Source organism: Pinus tabuliformis, chromosome 1_1 (genome assembly GCF_031772625.1).
Source record: "Pinus tabuliformis cultivar Carrire ecotype Pingquan chromosome 1_1, CPIR1, whole genome shotgun sequence".
Classification (NCBI taxonomy): Eukaryota; Viridiplantae; Streptophyta; class Pinopsida; order Pinales; family Pinaceae; genus Pinus; species Pinus tabuliformis.
Window position 1 is genome coordinate 673,904,019 of NC_142297.1, and position 23,173 is coordinate 673,927,191.

Sequence of the window (23,173 nt, forward strand, 5' to 3'; positions counted from 1 at the left end):
TGGCAGACCAGGAGAAGCTTTCCAATCCTCCCGTGGTCTAAGACAAGGTTGCCCTCTTTCACCTTATCTTTTTGTTTTGATGGCTGAATCCTTTAGCAGAGCGTTGGACTTCAATCAGAGGATTGGCCTCATTACAGGCATAAAATTTGGGAATGGGGTCAATAATATAAATCACTCACAATTTGTCGATGACACTTTATTAATTGGAGGGGCATCCACCACAATAGCTAGGCACTTCAAGTCTCTCCTAGACAAATACATGAGATACTCTGGTGGTTTGGTTGATCAGCTGAAAAGCTGCATTTACAGTTGGAATACAGCAGCACAGGTTCTCCACAATATTGCCAACACTTTTGGAGTCTCATGCAATTATGATTGGACTCATTTCTCTTATTTGGGCATGCCTGTAAGTGCAGGTCCCTTGAGGGCAGAAGTCTGGGACACTATAATCGAAAAAATGAAAAGAAAAGTGCAGCAGTGGGGTTCATTTGGCTCAACCCAGCTATTCGCCTCATTCTTCTTAAGTCAGGTATATCTTCTCTGCCTCTATACCAATTCTCTCTTCTACAAGCTCTAGCCTCCTTTCACTATAAAATGGAAGTCATCCTTCGCCAATTCCTGTGGAAAGGAGGGAAAAATGACAAAAGGAAATTCAATTTAATTCATTAGAAGCAGGTAATTCAGTCCCAACACTGAGGAGGTCTTGGCGTCAGATCCCCCAAATTTCTCAATTTAGCTTTCGGAGGCAAAATTGTATGGAGACTCATAACCGACCTTCCTGCTTGGTGGAAAAGGGTGTTGGAAATTAAATATTTAAATTTTCCGAGGCAACAACTTTTTAATCAAGATATCCCCAACAGAGATTCTTCCCAAAATTTGGCGCTTATGCAAAAGAGAAATTCCTCTAATTGCTCAAAACAATTCAAAAATTCCCAAGGGAGGTGCAAGCATCAATATTGGAGTGACAAAATCATGGGTCAGCAACCAATAAATAGACAAGCTGGAGTCAACCCTATTCTCTCCTTTTTTGAAATAATAGGCATACATTATCTGGATCAGATCTCCCAGTGGGATCCTTACTCCCTTCTTTGGTCTGGTTGGTCTTTCCCAGCCATACCCAATGACCTCAATGCAAGCCTTTCTGCCCTTTAGTCTCATTTTCATAGTATATCTCCTGTTAAAAAGAATGATTTAGATGGGTTTCGTTGGGACCCATCTGGATCTATTTACACCATCCAAGCTGCCCGCTAGTACATTTGCAGCATTAACTATCCCATGCCAATTTGGAATATTGGAAGGCGATTTGGAAATCTGAGGCCCTTCCAAAAATCAAAATTTTCCTTTGGACTCTTCTCAAGGGGAAAATCCTTACGGCTGAAAATTTGCAAAAGCGTGGCATCAATGGTCCTTCTCGCTTTCCCAACTGTCTAGCCACTGAAGAATCCATTCATCACCTCTTTATTGATTTTCCCTTTGCTATCGACTGTTGGAGAAACTTATCCCATAACAACCGAATCCCGTGGAGTAATCAAAACGCTATAGGACAAATTCTTCATAAATGGAAAAAGAATTATTCCTGGCAGCAAAGGAAGAATAACATAGTGAAGAGAGTCTGGGATGCCCTTCCCTACACTATGTTATGGAACATTTGGCTGGCTCGAAATCGAAAAAATTTTAAGGACAAGGATTCGACTGTTAGATGTCTTTGTAAGAAGGCAAGGGGTCTCGCCCTCGAAACTATCTCAGTTAAGAATTAGAGAAACATAGACATCACTGAACTCAACGTTGAAGAAATAAGCTTCATTGGATACTTGTTGGACAAAAATAACAGAAATCAGATTGGAAGCACTACTAGTAGCAAACATAAAAATGTTCCTCATAACTGGAAAATTAGACTAAAGGAAGAAGAGTTTGCAGTCTGGATTAAAAATTGCAACAGGAAAAACCTTTTCTTTGATGGGGCTTCAAAGTCGAATCTCGGAGTCGCAGGAGCAGGAGGAGTTATATTTAATGCTAATGGGGACAACATTTTGTCTTATGAGTGGGGTCTTGGCCACATCTCCAACAACAGAGCAGAAGCCCTGGCCCTTTACCAGGGACTTATATAGCTTAGAAAACTTGGTATTGATTCAGGCCTGATTTTTGGAGACTTGGCGGTTGTTATCAGTTCAATGGTTCAGAACAGGGAATCCTCCAATGCTCTTCTTCAGCAGACTATCAGTCGGTGCCAAATTTTAGGACAATCTATGACAGATTTGCGCTTCCATCATATTCTGCGCTCTCTCAACAAAAATGCTGACAACCAAGCCAACAAAGCATGTGCCAGGCCATTGGGCAGCCTAGTTTGCAACGACGTGGAGACTCTACAATATTTACCATGACAATGATCCTTTATGTCATCAATCAGTTTTTCAATAAATCTGAAATTCCTGACATGATGGAATGGTCAAAGATCCATCAAATCCTCTTCGTGACTAAGATCCGCATAGGGTTCTGGCACCCTCTTGACATCCTCAATAACCCGCTCCTCGTCAGTCGATTGGCCGTCCTTCTTCCCACCGGCCATCCCTCCCCTGATCCTTCGAATCGCCTCCTCAATCCTCTCTATCCCTTCTTGGTTCTCCCCTCATGTCCTGCGACTTCCCTTCCGAGCTCCTCCTCTTCTTTATATGCCCTAGCTATTTCCCCAATCCGCACCCCTCCATTTTCATTTACTATCTTTTTGTATCCCTGGTCCGCTTCCTCTTTCTCGTGTTATCTATGGCCCACGTTCTTTCTTTTGATTCAGATCTCTCACCAATCTCTAGAACCTCCGGGCACTCTGTTCTTAGTGATCCTACCCTCTGGCAACAACTCCTGTTCGTGCCATGAAGTGCAGCGCCTCAAGCCCGTTCCTTGGTTCATTCATATTTTTCAGGCTCAACAATCTTCTACATCTATGGCGCGGAGCAAGGATTGCCTCCATTGCATTGATCTTCAAGCAGAGTTAGAATAGTTAAGAGCCCAACAAAGGATCTTGGACAACAAGCTTGATATTCAATAGGTGATCATGGAAGCAAAGATTGATAACCAAAGCCGACATATTAAGGAAAAATACGAAGCTGACATAAATATGTTCCTGCACAGACTCTCTTCATTGCATGAGCAGTTCAAACAACTAACCAACAGATGTGCTCATGCTGAAGAATCCATAGAAATACTTAAATACATGATGGAAAAGAAAAACACAATAATGACAAGCTCTTCAAGTATCAAGCAAGCTAGAGAAGATGATAAGCCTGAAGAATCGACAGTGAGGCATATCAGCCACATAAATATATATTAACGATGTTTTTCAAATATTGTTTTTTAGTGTTTCAGTTTGTTAGGATTTATTTCTGTTTAGTCTTTACTTCAAAACCTAGAAGGCAGGAACAAAGAGGATTTTGTTATTGTAACTCCTACTCTCCTAGCATCTCAAGGCAACTCATTATGTATCTCAAGAAAACAGCTTTCTCCTCTTTTTTTGAAATATAATACAACAACCAATCATGTTAATATCTATATATATAAATATAAAGATATAGATATATATATATATATATATGTATATATATATATATATTAATTAAAAAAAAAACTTGTTATAAAGTATAATTATTTTCATTAAATATCTATTTTTATACTCTCTCTAATTATAAACTCTAAACAACTTTGGTCTTGTACCCTTTCCATACCTTTAATATATTAACCTCGTTTTTTATAATTAAAAACCTTTTCATAAATAAATATAATAAAATATTTCTTAATAAAATAAATTCCCAGTAATTATAATTGTTTTTGCTTTTTAACCCTGAAACATTTTAATCTTAAAATAAATAACTTAGATTTATTTTCTCATAATAAAATTATTAAATCCTTTAAAATCATTCCACTCTCATATGATCATCTGGATAAACTTTGATTCATGAAAAAAATCTACATTTACTTTGATACATGTAATGATTTCCTTTAAAATTAATTTTTATTAAACTCTAAAAAATTATCAAAATGTCATTAAAATATTTTAATTCATAACTAAATAAAAAATGAAATGATGCAAGTAAATTAAATTACATTGTGATTACATTAATATAACATATTATTACTATTTTTTTTTTGTAAATGTGGTATTGATGAGGCTATATCATAGTCATGTCTAAGAATAACACTAGAATAAAAAAAGGAATTGAACTAATAACTTAACATCTAAAATTACTTTAACAATGAGTAGACTACTAACATGACATATTATTTAATATATATATATATATATATATATATATATATATATATATGAATATGAGAAGAAATAATTTTTTTCTTCCTTCACATTTAAATGAATTAAAAAAATGGCATTCATTTTTACTTTTCTTATTAAATTTTTAAATAAAAGGTCAAATTAATTAATAATAATATTAATTAACAATTTTATAAAATTTAATAAAAGTAAATTTATAGTTTTTTTGAATAACAAATTTATATAATTTAAATAGTTTTAATGGTTAAGGATATGTATTTTCTCTTGACAATAATTTATTAATAAAAAATTTATAAAATTTAATGAAAATGAATTTTGTAATTTTTTGTATAACAAATTTATATAATTTGAATATGTCTAATGGTTAAAAACATGTGTTTTCCTTGAAGAAGTTACAAATTTAAATCTAGAGAGATATAATTGTATATCTCCATTAATTTTAGTAATAATTAGGCCGATATGCCTTCCTTTGAAAGGGACCTTTCGTCGTCCTACTCATTCTGACGCTGACACTTGGCGAACTAACAATTAGCTTCGTCTTCGTTCAGGTTTGATGCACATCTGACACCGGGCGGAGTGGGCAGGAAACGACTCAGGGTTTTTACGACACCATTACCCGCATATCGGCCTTAGGGGCGGAGGTATTCACGACACCATTACCTGCATATCGGCCTCAGGGGCGGAGGTATTCATGGATGCCGCCTCACTGACTGAGCGTTGGCATAGCTGGACGTTGCGCCCGCGCCCGGCGGAACAAAAAACACCGCGTTCAACGACAAGTTTCAATTCCACTCACTGCTGCAATAATGTCTGCAGTTTTTAATGTGTTATCTGTCCAGGTTTTGCTGTCTTATCTGTTCTGTTATTCACTGCGCTGTTTTCAGGTTCAGAAATTGTTTGCCCAGGTTCCCAGTTTCTCAGAGATCTGTTATTCGATTGTTTTCTTAGTGTTCTCTAGCAGGGACAGAGCTGTTTCCAGATTCACAACAATTGTTCGCCCAGGTTCTCAGAATTCTTCCGTTCACGTTGCAGGTTAGTGCTCTCAAGCGCAAATGCTGTGCCTGTGTTTTCTTAGTGTTTTTCCGTTTTTACTCCCAGCTGAAATATTTTAAAGTTCTGGTTGCCTAAAATTAGACGCCCACTCTCAGCTTCATTGGACAGAGTACATACTACTGCTCTTTAATGGCTTAAGATCGTATTTACAGAAATCAATTAACAGTTAGTGACTTCTATTATCCCATACAACCTTCAACCCCTTCTCTGTATGGTCACGTCTTTCAACTAAAATTACTCTCACTCAGAGAAGTCACGTGTGCTCTACAGGGAGATGTTCATGTCTCTGTGTCTGCATTTGTTTGGCTACTAAAATAAAAATGTGAAAATTATTATTTATCTTGCTTACCATATTTAAACCAGCGTTACGGGAATTGCCTTGTTTGACATAGACTCGGGGCTCGGACCTGGCAAACAGCTAAAACAGTTCAATGACGATTTTCCGGGAACGAGGTTGCCCTGCAGGTCTTCATGGGTCGAACTCAGACCCGCTGAGGGAATAAGCTAATCGCATAGCAAATGGAAGCCTTTCTGCTGATTTTTTTATATATAACGGGCAAGAATTTTGCCTGAATTTTGGAATTGCAGAAATTGCAATATTGAGACGCGAAAATGGGTAATCCCACTTATCAACAACCTTGTACATTTCTCTTGCCCTTATTGCAATATTTCTAGCATAATCGGATCACTACATGAGTATTTGACCCAACTTTTAGCACATCCTCTGACGCAGTGACTGCCATCACTCTAAAATTGCAGGAGGAATGTTAACTATGATATGTGACTTGTGCCTATCATCTGCACAACTCACTTCTGAAATAGTGGTCATACTGTAGCAAATTTGTTGTTGAACTTCTCCTCAGAGAAAATTTACATTATCATAGGCTCAGTAAACCTCTGATCTTATTTACAATCAAATATCCCCACTTAGAAGTTGTTAGTACTCATCAATTGTCTTACAGTTGAGGAAGTTTCTTCTTGATTTGATTTTCATTTGATCCAAGTTGTACTACTTGCCAACCAAGGGCAATGCCGCAATTGTCCTCTGAGCCCATTCTTATAAAGTTGCACAGTTTCCTATTTGGTTACCTATTCTTTGCACTACAGAACTATGTCTTCTTCCACTGCTGTGCCAAAATTAAGACATTCTACAGAAAATGATGTGATGGACTCCTCTTCATCTTCATCAAGGATGGATGTCTTGTAGAGCTTCAAGCAAAGCTATAGACTGTGTTGAACGCTAGATCAATCCCAATGCACCATGGCAAATCCAACTTAAATGCCTTCTCTCAAATCTGGTGGATGATTCTCTGTGGAGTATGGACCCTATCACAGAGTTTTATGCTTTCCCTCTTTCTTTTTAAGCACTATTTCTGAAGATACACTAATGCTTTGTCTCCTACATGTGATGAAATGAATCCCAATGCACGATGGAAAATCCAGCTTAAATGCCTTCTCTCAAATCTGTTGGATGATACTCTATGGAGGGCCTTGAAACTCCAAAAAAACCCATAACAGTTATGCACAGCTCCCACAGCTAATAATTAAAACATTATATAGTGGGAGGAATTCCCTATTTCCTAAACAATCCAGCCTATCTAAAACCGGGAAAAAAATCCATTAGACAGTGAGAATCAGAGACACTTAGAATGAATTCCAACCTGGAAAAGAAGTAAAAGCAAGACGAAGTGTATCCTTGAACAATTGTCGTGCAAGTCAGAAAGCAAGGTGGGAAGAATATCAGTTTTAATGCAAGAAACTTCCAATTTAAAAATCAGCTCCGTTGCCCTAAAATATTTTGGAGATTAAATAAATCATTTCTTTAGGCCCCTTTTATTTTAGGCCAGTAATTTCATGCTTCAAGAGTTGCAAACTTTATTAAACTAGAAAATTAGTAACAGAGGTCTCAGGTGAAAGATGTAGTACAAAGAAACTAATGAAATTGATATTTCAGTTTCACAGTCCTTCTCCACTAAATAGTCGTAGAATTCGTTTATACAAACATTAGAGTCCAGTTCCTTGACTATATGAAATACTAGGCATGAAGTGAAACATGGCCTTCGTGGAGGACTTATTTTCCAGTTGATGACTGTCGTCAAACTGGGTTGTGCACGATTATAAATAAGACACTATATCATGTCCATTCTGACAGGCATATCAAAACATTCTTATACCCTTCTGATTACAGCAAAGAACCTTTAGATGTGATTCTTCAAATGTTTTGGATCAAATCATGTTGCTAGAACACACTCATTGAGTTCTCTATTGTTTCTGATTTCTGCCAGAGCTTTACTGGCATATCTGACTGAAAAGTTTGAACTTTATGAAATGAGTAGTGAGTTCTATTCTGAAATGAACTCTATTGTGTATTTGTTGAGTACTTGTTTTCAAGGATAAACCTGTAAAACGAGTGCTTATGTGAAAAATAGAACAGAAGATCTTGACTGCATTTGTGACATATTTGTTGGAGTTCTTTAGTGTTGTCTCATTAGAATTCTTCTACCTAGAGTCGTTTATAACTTTGAAGCATTGATCATTGATGAAGCCTTAGACCTTTTGTTGCAGATTTTTTATGCTCGATATGTTGGAGAGCTTAAAATCTTTAGCCCTAGATGACTGTTATCATTATAATCTGAAGCCAAACAATTCAAACTGAGAGTTAAGCTCCACAGGCTGTTAAACCAGCAGCTGTACAGTCAGACAAATCACCAAAATCCTTGTCTGTATGGCCTGCAGCACATATCTGCTGTATGGACCTGTATGGCTGCTTTAAGGCTTGATAATATGATATATGGTTCTGCTGTATGGCCTTCTCACTGACTTCTGGTTCCTCTCCTGCTCGCTAGATCTGTTCCACTGTAAGTTACCTCTTCTATCTTGTTTTATTTATGATTTACTAAAAAACCCCTAAACTGCCAAAACCCTGATCTCATCCTGAGATGTATGACCCAGTTTAAATCTAACTCATTAATGTATTAATTACACTTCATTAGACTCCTTAGGCTATGTCAACTGTAAAACATAATATATTTCACTTTTTTTTAGTGAATTATAAAATAGAATTATTTACCCATTTTTCTAAGTGGTCACTTTCCGCATGTCTCAAACCACTCACTGCACATTCACACTGAAATCTGTGCAATAAGTTCCTGTCTGAGCATGCTTCTCAACAAATCATATATGACATATTCACTTGATTGTTTTTCTTGTTTCTTCGACCGCATTTCCCCCTACAAGGCATTGGATCTGATTGAACCAGTTTTATGTTGAAAGTTTATCTTAATCAATTGATAATATGCCATCTTTAGGGCATGAAATATTGCTGTTCTGTGTATACCTTGGAGATCTGAACGGAACAGCAAGGAGATTGCAGGTGCGAGGCACTTTTTCCTGATTATCTGAAGTTCAGCCTCCATAATTTTAGCGAATCTCCTCTTCGATGACAAATATCAACACGCAAGAGAGAGGAAGTGCGATTACAAGACAATGCACTCTGTTTAAGCCTTTCATTTGACCCTGTTGAAAGCAAGATCCTCAAGGGCAGTTTTCAGTGATAACATCTCCCGGTGGTACCCTAATAAATGCAGTTGCCAATAGTCACATGGTGATGCCACGTAATACTAAATAGAGTGGTTTTCCACATTGTATGACCACAAAACTCAGAGTAAAAGTTGCCTTCGGAGATGACAAAGTACACATGGTCAAGGGTCAAGAAAATGGTTATACATCTGTCCAGTCTCTAGCCTGGAAAAATTTGATAGTCTCCCAACAGCGTTTTGCATTCTGACATTTGAATCAGTGCCGGCATGCACTGCGACCTGTACCTCCATTTATTAGAAGTTTCAATCTTTATCTACCAAGAAGAGCCATGGCCTTGTTCCCAAACTTGAATGAACATAAGATATGCCCTCTACATATATTTATTTTATGCTCAATTTCTTTGTTTCTGGGTAAACACAACCTTTTACATGTTGATTTACTGCGCTGCTACACAGGAGCTGTGGAATCCATATGTCTTCTCTCAGTATAGAAGGTAGTTATCTTATTTTTTTCCTTTTTAGTATTTTATTTTTTCCCCAAAACTTTCGTTTTATTTCAAAAAAATTCAAACCTTCATTTACGGTGACATGTTTATGTTTTATGACTCCTAACTTTCAGAGCGCTGTAAATCAGGATGTTCCGTTGTAGACTAAAACCAAAATTTTTTTATACATTCATCTCATCTATTAGAAGTTTCAACCTTTATCTACCAAGAGATGTACATTGACATGTTGGTTTGCAGAAGGGCCATGGCCTTCTTCTCAGAATTCTGTTATTCGAGTGTTTTCTTAATGTTCTCTATTGTGTTTTTCACTGGCAGGGACAGAGCTGTTCCCAGGTTCAGAAATTGTTCGCCCAGGTTCCCAGTTTCTCAGAATTCTTCTGTTTACCTTGCAGGTGAGTGCTCTCGAGCACAAATGCCGTGCCTGTGTTTCTTTCTATTCTTGCTGTCCATGGTTTTTGGACCAATTTGGTGACTACATAAGCTTTATTGTCTCGGATGCTTATGTACCTATTCTCAAATAAACCCAGAATAAAGTATATAATGTATTGATTTAATCTGATTCCTCAAAGCATCAGATGGAAAGTTCTTTTATTTTTGCAATTAGGTTATTTCTATTTTTCTCTCAACCTATGCTGTTTCTTTCATGGTTCTATTCCGAAACATTACGTAGACTTTAAAAAGGACTGTTTAATCAATAAGTGTGAATATGTTAACTGAAAAAATTATGCGGTCGATAAAACTGTAATTCGTGGGGTGGATAAAGTGTTAAAATCTGTCAAATTCACCTAAGAGTTACCTGGGAGTGTCGGATGCTTTAATTACCATTTATATACGCCACTGCTTTCACTGTGATTACGAACCCTGCCCCTACGGTTCACTTTGCACATAGAAGGTCGGACCTTCACTTCTCCCATGGTCCTTAAACTGCACATGGGCTTATCATGTGGATAACTCGCAAAGGCATCGTCTGAAAATTGATTCGGGTGCTTTTTATATTACCTTCTTTGTTTCACTTTCATCTGAAATCCATGTGGGCGTTCGAGAATAAGCTTCTAATTGCTTTGAAATTAATCTGGGAATTTGGGTATGGGCAGCCTTGAAATCTAGTGTTTAAGAAAACAACACTCACAGGCCTTTTGATATCTAGGTGATCGAGATTGTCACAGAGATTTTCACCACTTGTTGGGATTGAAATTGTAGTCCCACTAGAACATATGATGATGTCAAGGGAAGAGAACAAGGATGTACAGGCCCCGGACTCGTCTGCCATTGAAGCTCCATGCCCTCTTGCAGAACCAGGAGATGGTGGTGGTGATAATAATAACGATGGAGATGTGGTTGTTTCTGCTTCTCAAGAAGAAGCCAAAATGATCAATAGTAACATCAACAAGGATGGGTGGGAAGCAGCTCGTGCATGGTTGATGACATTGCCCAGGCGGAGGAATGTCATGCACAATGAGATTGAAGATTGGCTTCATAACAACAAGCACAATCTCTCTAGAGAAATCATCACAATGCCGCGTCAACAACTTTACCGATACTTTGTCAACCAGCACAAGCTCATTCGCAGAGCTGACCAGCCACAGTCGCCCCAACAACAGGTACTCACTTTTATCTTTTTTGTTTTTTTGATAAGTATGCTTTTTCTTAAGTCACTAGGAGATATGAACCCCACTTCATAATACAGGACAATACCCACTTTAACAAGAAGAGTGATTTGAACTTTGTACCTTTACCGACTGATCATGCAGTAATACCTTTAATCTCAATCTAATTCTGAATTTTCATTTATATGGGTGTAGTACAGTTCTGAATTTCCATTTATTTGGATGCGGTGTAATTCTGAATTTTCATTTACTTGGCTTTCACAGGATAGATTTATGCCTTTTCTTTTCCAAAATTTCCAAATAATATCTCTTGTGAAACCCAAAAGATATTTCCCCACATTTGTGGAAGGCATCTCGTGTGCCAAATACAGAGGGGTTTGAGCTAGCTGAATTACCAGCAACTTTGGCCGCAACTGGTTGAGCTAAATGGTAGATTATGTTTTTATCAACAACCGTTTTATTATTTTTTCAAGTCTTTGTGTGGTCATGGAGGTCCTCTTTTTGGTCTTTTTGGTCTTGTGCAACTTAAATCTATTTCAATTTCCAGGTTTCTATATTGGCAAGTTTCTGCAGTTTTTTTAAATCTGATTTATTAATTTTTTTTTGGTCTTGTGCAACTTAAATCTATTTCAATTTCCAGGTTTCTATATTGGCAAGTTTTTGCAGTTTTTTTAAATCTGATTTATTAAATTTTTTTATAGGCAATTTTGAAATTGTGTTCTCATAATTGAGTGATTTAGTCAGATGGGTTAATTTGAGTGGTTGAGTGCTTTAAGCTTCTTAGATTAGATTCCGCATTCATGTCATATCTTCTTCGACTAGAATTTTGTATTGTGGTAAAATTGATGAATTGCAGGTACTCCTATCACAGGAAAAAGAAACCTCTTGTTCTATTATGGAGACAACCTTGACACCGAATGCCATTTCTCTATTGCTGAATGGTTGCACCGAGATTCAACCACTACTTCAGATAATCGATGTAGGTTCCGTTACCTCATTGAAAACAACATCCTCGCACTTCCACATTACTCTATCTGATGGAGCACATCAACATAAGACTTTGCTACCATCCGCATATGGCCCACAAGTTGTCTCTGGAGACATCCAAATTGGATCAATAATTCTGCTCAAAAAAGCAGCTTGCACGGTGCTCCAAAACTCCTCGTAAGACCCACCATTTGAAATCACCCTCTTTTACTTTACCCGCCTAGCCGTTTTTTGCAACAAAAAAAGGAAAATGCAATCTTTATTAATTCATTTCTTACTTGTTTACATAAGGTCCATCCGAGTCGTCGAGCTTGAAGTTGTGAAGCGCTCAGCAGTGTTGATGAAGGACACATCGACGCTGCAACATGCACAGGCGGGTTCAGCCCAATCTAGCTCTTCGTCAGCTGAAGATCCCTTGCCCTCTTTAGTTACTCCACCACCTACGGCAACAACTACAACAATTCCATTCACAACACTCAACCCTTATCGAAAGTATTGGTCTATCCAAGGTAGAGCATCTGCAAAGACATCATTGAAGGCATACAACAATGTGCGAGGCTCAGGAAAAGTTTTCGGATTTGACCTTATCAACCGTGATAAGGAAGAGATCCACCTTTCTGCATTTGCTGAACTGGCCGAATCTCTTTACAATCTAATTCAGGTTGGGCAACTATACATTGTATCAAATGGCACAGTGAGAGAAGCAAATCCAAACTACAACCACCTCAAGAACAAATGGGAGATTTACTTGTCTGCTGCTTCCATTATCAATCCATGTCCTACAGATGATCCAACGTTTCCCTACCAAAGCTTTCACTTCAAGAATATTGCTGAAGTAAGAAATGCAACTCCAAATACAAATGTAGATGTCATTGGTGTTGTTACTTCCACATCACCTGCATCAACAATTCGACGAAAAGATGGAAGTGAGACATTAAGGAGAACACTCATACTAAAGGACATGTCCGGTTTTAGCATTGATGTAACATTATGGGGAGACCACTGTGACTATATCGGACAACATCTTTCTGATTTCTACTCTTTTGACAACCCACCAATTCTTGCAATCAAAGGAGGGCGCGTGTCTGAATTTAATGGCACCACAATAGGGACAATACCAACAAGCACTCTCACATTAAATCCACAGGTTCAAGAAACTCAACAACTACATGCATGGTTCCGTGAAACCGGCTATAGCTCTTCTTCTCCATCTTTGAGTAGAAACTATGGTGTTTCTTCGAAACGTGCCCTGCCACGAAAGACGCTTCATGAAATTGCTTGCATGCAGCCCTCTGATAAAGCGGTCTGGGTTTCAGTTCGAGCAACAATTACTGCTCTTCATATGGATGACTTCTACTTTCTAGCATGTCCACTAGATTTCAATGGCAAACAATGCATGAAGAAGGTTGTGGAGCATTCCAACAATCTTTGGCATTGTACAAAATGTAACGGTGACTTCCCAGAATGCGACTACCGTTACAAACTCAAAATTGAACTACATGACCACACCGGGAATCTACAGAACGTCACAGTTTTCAATGATGCAGGGAACGAGCTCATGGGCATCACGGCTAAAGACTTGTTCCTACTTTCTATCGAACCAACTAATCTACAAGAAATTTGTGGCCGCATTTCAGGGCACCACTTCCAGCTAACACTTTCCATTAAAACAGACTACTTCAACAGTGTTCAACGCTTGCAACCAATACTGATCAATTCAGAGGAAATTCAATATGCCTCTGCATGCAAGGAAGCGCTCACTGACATTCAAGCACTGTCCGCTTCAAAACGACCTATTGTTCGCCGCCTGTGAACTTTTTCTTAGGGCTTCATCTACCATGCCTGTCTGTACATATAGAACCATTTCCACACAACTAATTGTCTCATCTTTGTAAATTACACACCCATGTTATTATGATGAAACCTATAGTTTTCATTGCAAATACTCTCTTCCAGTCATTCCAACATATGTATGTTTGCCATTTACTTTTTACGTAATATAAATATCAACATTTGTAAAGAGTCACTATGTGTCTCGTTCGTTCTCTACATGCTACACACTGATCCCTTGCTTGCTAAGCTATTCATTTTATCGCTCAAACATGTGAAACAAAAGTTTTTTTAAGTAAAGGGAACGAAATATTTTGATTCTTGTTTCTCTCCTCTCAATGATAGATACTGAAATAACATATGATTTCATAGCATTCCTAATTGCATGTTTTCCCTTCTACCTACTCTACCTATCTTCACCGATGTCGAACTAAGAAACATTTAAAACTATGTTCAAAATATAATGTTCCAAATTCACAATGGATGTGCACCCAATAAAATGAGATACCAAAAATGCACTACTTGTTTATGAAAACTAACAACTATTACTTGTACTTGTTTAGATATGCCACCAAATAATCAACTTGCGGACAAGCGGCGGCGTATTCTATATGCACAACAAAAGGATCGAATAAATGCACGACGTCGACTACTTTATGAACAGCACAAAAACCCTACTACTTCCTCTACATCCCTTCCCACCTCAAATGCTCTCCCACCTATACAAACCAACCCAGCACACATTCATCATATCGATTATAACCCTCCCCTTAACGAAGAGCACCGTCGCTTTCGAGAAAGGATTGATGGACTTTCTACCTTGCATGTTTGCACAACATGCAAGGAAGCATACCCAGGAATGAAAACAAAGCTCTTCCACAATAGACTCTCTTGTTTTCGCTGTGCGTCATCTAAATCTACCAATCGTTTTTCTGAACTGAACAACATGGACCCTGGAGAACAACCCTATGTCCTTCACCAATTAACGCAAGTTGAAGAAATGCTCATTGCACGTGTCAACCCCATTCTACAAGTCACTCATTCCCGTGGTGGTCAATATAAATATAGTGGCCATACAATTAGCTTCCCTCAAGATATTACCAGTATTGCCAAATACTTACCCCGGATGCTCTCTGACTTAGACATCCTCATTGTGAAAAGGCAAAATCCATCTGAAAAGGCTTACGAATTCTACGTTTGCAAATCACGTGTCCTTGCAGCCCTTGAATACAAAATAAAATATGACCCTTACTACCATGATGTTCAATTGAATTCATCTACAATTTCTACACTGCCAGATCTCCCTACAGACATTTCTTCTCTTCTCCACAGTGTAACCACCTCCTCTTTTGAACCCCATCAAACCACTACTGATTCCACTTATAATCCTGATGATGTCATGCTACCTCCATTAGAAATCCAACCCTCTTCTTTCGTTCCAGTCCTCCCAAATTCATGTACCGAGCGTGACCACATTTCTAACTATTTGCACTCGACCCATTCAAATTCAACAAGCTCTATCGATTGGCCTCCAATATCTCCAACCGCTATAAATGAATACAACACCATCGGCCTCCTTGCCATGGCATTCCCCACACTCTTCCCTACAGGCATTGCAATGATCATGCAACCAAGACTTACAAAAGTTGAAATGCATGAATATGCTTTGCACTTGCTTCACTACCATGATAACCGCTTTGGCCAACACCCAAGATTCCGCTACTATCTTTATAACATTCTAATGCGCCACCGTAGCCAAGCAACAGCCAGTGTCTTCGTGAAGAAGTACATTGAGAACAACTTGCCAACAACGGTATCAGAACTACGCTAGTGTCTTCATGAGTCTCCGGATTCAAGATTGCTAGAGCAAATAATGAGGTTTGGGTCAGCTCTACGAGGAACACGGTCTTTCTGGAACAAATGCCGAACTGAGCTGACTGACATGATCACACAAATAGGAAGCCCAACATTCTTCTTCACTCTCAGTGCAGCTGATACTAAATGGCATGACTTGCACGCGATCATGCCCACAAGTGTTCATTCCACTCCAGTCAACCCCTTCCAATGGAAAATCCAAAACATAATTAAAAACCCACATCTAACAGCCCAATATATGCATTGTAGATTTACAATTTTCCTTGAAGAAATCCTTCAAAAAGGCCTCCATGCAACCGACTACTGGTGCAGGTATTATTTAATATCCATATCCCTCTACGTTAATTTTATACGTTGCATATACATGTATTAACTGAATGTACCCTCCATGTTATATTCAGATACGAATGGAAACATAGAGGATCCGCACACATTCATGGCTTCCTTTGGCTACAAAATGCACCAGACATGGACACACTTGATTGGGACAATGCATTGGAAGTTGCTAATGCACAGAAATATTTCGACCACTACGTAACTGCTTGAAATCCACGTCCGACAGAACACCGAACTATTCCGCTTCACCAGTCAACAATTCATAACCCGTGTTTCCTTGACACAGCAGCAATATTCGCATCCAATCAATTTGAAGACTACACAGAGCTTGTCAACTGCGTCCAACGCCATACAAAGTGTCATGAATCTTCCTGTCTTCGTAAGAAAGACAATGTGCTTAGCTGCCGATATGGAGTACCGTGGGAATTGAAGTCCACTTCTTCACTTTTCATTGATGATAAGGGTCATAAAACCTACGTCCCTGCTCGCAATGATGAGAGATTGAATATTCACAACGCCGATCTACTCTCTATTTGGAGAGCAAATGTTGATTGCCAACCAATCCTTTCTCGCCATGCTGTATTGAAATATATTTCAAAATATGCAACAAAAGCAGAGACACGATCTGAGAGCTACCGTCAAATGCTATCGCGACTATCACAAAGTGCCCTTCCAGAAGCACCTACTAGTGGTGTCATCCGGAAACTCCTTACAGAAACCATTGCAGATAGAGACATTGGTGCACAGGAAATATGCCATATGTTACAAAAGCTACCTCTCTCTCTTTCCAGCCGTACATTCCGTTCTTTGAATGTCAACAGGACTGTTTTCAAACGTGTTTCGCAAGATACCGAAAATCCTGGTTCGACACCAAACTTTATCGTTGCGTATATGAACAGGCCTGCCTCACTAGAAGCACTGCCCCTCCTTGAAGCTGCTCGCTCGTGGTCATATTCTTCCCAACGGAGAAGCAACCACTGGAAACACATATTTCCCCCAATGATTGTACATGTCTTGCCCCATTACAATGTCATTCCTTCCTCTACTAATCCTTCTTATGCCACCTTCTGTTGGAGTGAATTACTCTTGTATTTCCCCTTCCGAACACTCCCTGATGATATCGGTTCAACTGATGCAGAAATTATTGCACATTGGGAACAAAAAAAGGGTGCATATACACCATGGCATGTCCATCGTGAACCTGAAAACCCACAAAGCCCACCTACTGAAGATCAACCTACCCCACACACCCCCCCTGATTCCATTCAGATGGATGAATGGCAAATCCTCTCTCAACTACACCCATGTTACAATATTGCAATTGATGACCTCGACATGATTGGCTACCGCGACTTCGATGTCAATCACAATTGGTCACAAAATACTGTCCCTCCCCCCTTGCAAGAAACCGCCATCAATTTCATTGAATTCAACCGCCCACCCATTCAAAACCAGCATCAATCATTTTCCAACCTTCTCCATGAGCATACATTATCCCCTACCCAAAGCATAGCTTTCACCGCTGTTTTTTCACACTTCAAAGCCCCTTCGCCAAAATCCCCACAGAAGATCATCGTACAAGGAACAGCTGGCACAGGAAAATCCCATTTGATTAAATGCCTTCACCAAGCATTTGTGGAAAACTCGCCAGCCAACAAAAACCATTTATTGTTACTTGCACCAACCGGCGTTGCAGCTTTCAACATAAATGCCCTCACAATTCATTCTGCCCTTCATATCCCTATCCAGACAATGCATCCTCTCGAAGGCCAGCCGCTCCTACACCTGCAAGAGCAGCTCCGTCATGTAGAATACATCCTCATTGACGAAATGAGCTTCATTGGTCCAAAAATGCTTTCTCGCATTGACGATCGTCTAAGAGAGGCATTCCCTCTTCATCGGAATACACCATTTGGTAATCGCTCAATTATCCTTGTCGGAGATTTAGGCCAGCTCCCACCTGTAAAAGACATTCCTTTATATGCGGGACATCGCGTGGCATTGCACTTTGGCGCAGCTTCGACATATTCATAACACTTTCAACCGTTTTCCGTCAACAAGGAGCTAGCTTGTCCCAGGTTGCTTTTCGGCAAATACTTGCAAATCTTAGGAATGGAATATCTACACTTGAAGATTGGCAACATCTAATGTCAAGAAAAAGTTCCTCTCTTACACCAGAGGAGAAATGCACATTCAGCGAGTCCATGCACCTATTCGCAACAAACAACGCAGTTGTCTTGCATAATAAGAAAAAGCTCAAACAATTGAACATCCCCGTAGCACTTTGCTCTGCGGAACAACAAATACAGAAAAATCCTACTACAACAGAAGATGAGCACCTGCCTGCCAAGGTGCTCTTATGCAATGAACAAAAAGTTATGCTCACCAGCAACTTATGGGTACATGCAGGCCTTGTCAATGGCGCGCTTGGGAAGGTCATCTCAATATTTTATTCAACTGACTCAAAGCCCCCAGCATTACCATCCTTTGTGGTTGTTGACTTTCAACAATACAGAGGAACACCGTGGGACATTTCACACCCAACATATGTACCCATTCCTCCCATCACAAGGGGTGCACGCCGTCAGATACCAGTTCAAATGGCATGGGCTTTAACAATACACAAGTCACAAGGAATGACATTAGACAAAGCAACAGTGGACATCGGGACCAGAGAACGCCAAGGGATAACATTCACTGCAATTTCAAGAGTGCGGTACTATCGGACATACACATCAATCCAGCATTCCCATTCTCCTGCATTGCACACATGCACAAGAATCCATATCTTAAGCGTAGACAGCAAGAGGAATCATTCCTTGCATCAAAATCTATCCAGGATAATACACTTTAGCCAATCATACAGCCTGCCTTCCAGATTTACCCACATGGTAAACACCAGTCACTACATACAAAAGTTTCACATAGATTCCTTGCTATTACATTTAATTTCATATGATTTTATACTCATTTGGAATCGTTTAATTTATTTCGAATTTTCAAACAAAATCGTCAAACATATTCATTGCCATTTACAGTGTTCCCTTTTCTGATGCCAACAGGTATGAATACATGCTATTTACGACAATTGTACGAGTGTTGCGAAGAAATCCAGCAACAAGAGCTTACATTACAGGATATGCAGACAAGGATCCTGCCACAACCATCCATGCCACTATACCGTTTGCGCCCGGTAATTACGCTGTTAAAGAATATAAGGAAACTACTTAAGATTACAATTCACATCCATGAAAGGGATGCACACAGGCAGATGCAACATCAACTGCAGGAACAGCTCGCACAACATGGCACCACAATAAACACTAACTGGTGTTGCCGATGCCATGGCCCATCATGCATATATGATTAGCGGCTCATTCTCAATGACATCTCTACATAATGTTGTTATTGTACATATGCTTACAAGCCAACAAAACTTTCATTGTATATATCTTTACTTATATATGGCATGTTTAGTTATATCTTAATAGAACTCTTCTCTGTTGTGCTTTGTTTTGGGTTTTATGATTCAAACAACAACTTTTTGTATAAAGAAACATGTTCTGACTTTAGATAGGTCGCTTGGGTTTTATGATTCAACCAACAACTTTTTGTATAAAGAAACACGTTTCTGACTTTAGAAAGGTCACTGTTTACAACAACCTATTAGGGAAATTTTCATTTAGCGCTGAATCTCTCAGTATCTGGATTTGAGCAGTACCTTTCTTAATTGTTAAATTTCCCAGTATCGAAAATGCACTTACCTCTGCCCAGTAGTTGGTACCTTCTCCCAATGCAGCTTTGAAACAGACTCTATGGTTTTCTTTCAGAAAAAACACACGTCCAGCACCACAAATCCCTGGAATTTATGGGAATTTCATGTCTCATGCATGTCAAATTCATATTTGCAATTAAAATAGTAGATGACGAATGTTCTTGACAGTAGAGGTGTTTTCTTTATAATGAACTATTTCTTTTATTCTGGGCTCTTCAAGGTTTGTTCAGTTGACATTCTTTACTGTAGATTACAGCTGCACTAACTCATGTGTTGTACACCTTTGTTTCACCTAAAAAGTGAGTGGATCACCAAGGTTGCATCATCCAAACGAATGCAGTATGATCAAGCCCCTACTTCAATTAGTGTTCTCAGGAGTGGTTTATTTATGTGCGTACTCAGTACTTATATTTATTATTTTTTTTTCCTACTTTTAATGTAGCTAAGTGAAATATGAAAATACAAGTGCAAGGGATGTCTTGGGTTAATGCGTGTTTTTAATACAAATCATACTGTAAATTGCTTATACCGATGGCTGAACAGATTTTAATTGAAAAGTGAGCAGCATATTAAGTGCACATAAGGTCTATCTTACTCTGATACTGCACACAATTTTCCGCAGTTTATCAATTATCCTAATCTATAACATTTAGCAATTTGGTTCAAGATCAGATAGTTTTGTTGCGTCCACAAACTCTTTAACAAGATAATGTAATGGAACAGGATGATCCCATTATCATGCTACAAAATTCTGCTTGAATATTCATAAATATATTTGGCTCCTCTGCAGTTTTGGTACATCTTTGATATTGCATTTTAAATTATTCATTTGTCCTGTAACATCTTTTTCCACAATATGAAAACAGAATAACATCATTTAACCAGAGCTACTATCTGTAAGAGATAGGGTGACCATCATTAAAATGGCGTCGTTGATACACTTTTTTTCACATTATTTAAAGTAGAGCTAATATTTGTAACAAATAGTAGGAGAGCAGAGTTACACTATGAGCATTTAAGCATTTATCGCCCTTCATTCACGTTTTTTCTTCACATTATGAAAGGTGAGTAACATCATTAAACCAGAGTTACTATTGGTATGGTCTCTTTAACATGATACTGGTTTTTAATGCTTTCTGTACCTAACTGCATATCTTGTATGTTTTTTGTCTCAGACTGATAAGGTTTTCCAGCTTATGTTTGCAGAAGTTAAAATGATGACACAAAGATTTTCAAAGTTGTTGCTGGGTGAAGACATGTCAGGTACAGCCCTGGCAATATCTAATGCTTTTACAAACCTCTCAGGTATAACATTTTTTATTCTGTTCTGGAATCACACAGGATTTTATGCAAGTCTTAAGCAAAATTTTTTACTTAATCTTAAGACATAACTTTTCACTTAATTTCAAGATACTAACTCCTAACATGCGGATCTCTTGTGGCAGCTACTGTTTTTGGAACCTCTGGTGCAGGAGAAGAAATCAATGTGGCGAAGAGATGGAGTGGCTATTATCCGTTAGTGATTACATTGTTGAACTCATCCCAGCTTTCCAGAACTTTCCAGATGGTAGTAGCTTACAGGTAGGAGCTTCATAACTCTACTATTTAAATATTTTTTACTTGCACATAAATGGTGTCATGGTATTCAAACTTTAAAATTTAACCTAGGCAATTCTCTACAGAGAATGCACTTGTTTCTTACGAACAAGTAGAAATTGTTTTTGTTCTTGTTTCAGGTTATGGTAAGCAATTCTCTACAGATAATGTACTCGTTTCTTACGAACAAGTAGATATTGGTCTTGTTTCACGGTTAGTAAAGGGTTATTGCTGCATTTCTTTTCCTTTAAAGGTGGTTGTGTCCCTTAAGTCACTATACAAGGACAATCTGATGCCCACATGTAGTTAATACAAAATGTATTTTGAAAACTACGATTTAGCTTTGTAGTGCTTGAATCATCATTTCATGTTGGTTTTCATCTTTTGTTTCTCTTATGTGGGAAATTTTGTACAGGAGTCTCAAATTTTGTACTCAAAATTATCACAAGAAAGCCCCTGCTGGGTTTGTAAGGAAAGAGATCTTCAACACCAGTTCTGTCTCCAACCGCCAAGATGATCAGTACACTACTAACATGTTTAGTGAAGAATTTCTGCTATTCTCTTGTAATCTATTGGCCCCCAAAGCTCCTCATAGATGAGAATATTTGCAGGATGTTCATATTGTTGTAAGTTTGTAGTAGTTGTGGAATGCCTGACTCTTGTGCTGCTTCTCATCTTCAACAACAAGAGTTTCTGTGGTGAATAAGCAGAATCCATGTCCTGCCTTGTGAAGCAGCTCTCCACTGTGATAGCTTTTTTTGTAATGTCTCTGATAAAAACTTTAGACTTCTATTTCATTCTGTAATATGATGGGATTCACTCTACAAGATTAGGGGATTCACTCTACAGAGTCCATGTCATACCTTCTGAATCAGCTCTCCACTTATGTTAATTTTCTCTGTAATGACCCTAATAAATCCTATATAATGAGATTTCGTTTTTTAATATGATGGGATTTCACTCTACAAGATTGGTTTCAGTTTTACATGTATTGTGGTATATCAAATTTCTCAGCTTTACTTGTAATAGGATGGGATTTCATTCTATAATATCATGGAATTTCCCCCTGCAATATTTGCTACTAAATTTTACAATTCCAAATTAATAATCCTATCCTGTCACTTAATAAGGCCAAACTAATAAGGCCTTACACAACTGTTCATTTGCACTATGATAAAAAAACTGTAGTTTGTGAACATGTCAGAGACAATACTCTGTGCATAACATTGGAAATATCAGGTACTGCTCTGTAGATGGGACAAAGCGACTGGTGTAACGAGTCACCCACCCGTTAAGCGTTAATTTAGCATACAATATTGATGGGTGCATGAGACCCTTTATAAATAATATAGCCGTTTGTGAAACTGTCCAATAACTCACTAATTTTCTGCATTTGACTTTTACCAAAATTGGGAGGGTGCTAAAGCGTATGGACTATATTATTATTTGAAGTAGTGTTTGATATTTTGTTGGTAAAAGTCATTAAAATGTTAATTTTATTATAATTAGTTTAGATTTTTTCTATATTAATATTTGAAGCAGTGTCTGAGATTTTATTGGTAAAAATGATTAAAATGTTAAGTTTATTATAATTACGTTAGATTTATTTTAATTTGAGATTTATTAATTTTAATTTGAGATTAATTTTAATTTTAACGTGAGATTAATTTTAATTTGAGATTTATTAATTGTTGGGAGGGATCAAATTTCAGCTTAATTTTTTTTTTAGTGTAAAATTTGAAGAAAAATTTGTATATAGAGATCTGATCCTTTTCAGTGTTTGAGAGATC

At 38.1% G+C, this 23,173-nt stretch overlaps 2 protein-coding genes across 6 annotated transcripts in view; one reads left to right on the top strand and one right to left on the bottom strand.

Annotated features, from left to right (window-relative positions):
- The window catches only part of LOC149215205 (inositol hexakisphosphate and diphosphoinositol-pentakisphosphate kinase VIP2-like), a 556,818-nt gene that overhangs the window by 528,898 nt on the left and 4,747 nt on the right, over positions 1-23,173 (bottom strand). The window lies entirely within an intron of this gene.
- LOC149215207 (uncharacterized) lies at positions 4,883-21,371 on the top strand. Of its 5 annotated transcripts, none has more exons than XM_089392549.1 (4): positions 4,883-5,118; positions 5,228-5,311; positions 9,693-9,769; positions 20,994-21,371. In XM_089392549.1, the coding sequence occupies exons 1-4, from the start codon at positions 5,086-5,088 to the stop codon at positions 20,998-21,000; spliced, it is 201 nt and encodes a 66-aa protein (XP_089248675.1). In that variant the 5' UTR covers positions 4,883-5,085; the 3' UTR covers positions 21,001-21,371. The 5 variants fall into 5 exon arrangements, with proteins under 5 accessions (XP_089248675.1, XP_089248672.1, XP_089248674.1 ...); XM_089392546.1 differs by lacking the exon at positions 20,994-21,371 and adding an exon at positions 19,075-19,447; XM_089392548.1 differs by having other exon boundaries at positions 4,883-5,311.

What these genes read in the sequence shown, in the direction of transcription:
- LOC149215207 (XM_089392545.1), top strand. Translation starts at nt 5,086, where the DNA reads ATGTCTGCAGTTTTTAATGTGTTATCTGTCCAGGTTTTGCTGTCTTAT. An exon ending in TTCTTCCGTTCACGTTGCAG is followed by an intron (nt 5,312 to 9,692) that starts GTTAGTGCTCTC and finishes TTTCACTGGCAG; the next exon opens with GGACAGAGCTGTTCCCAGGT.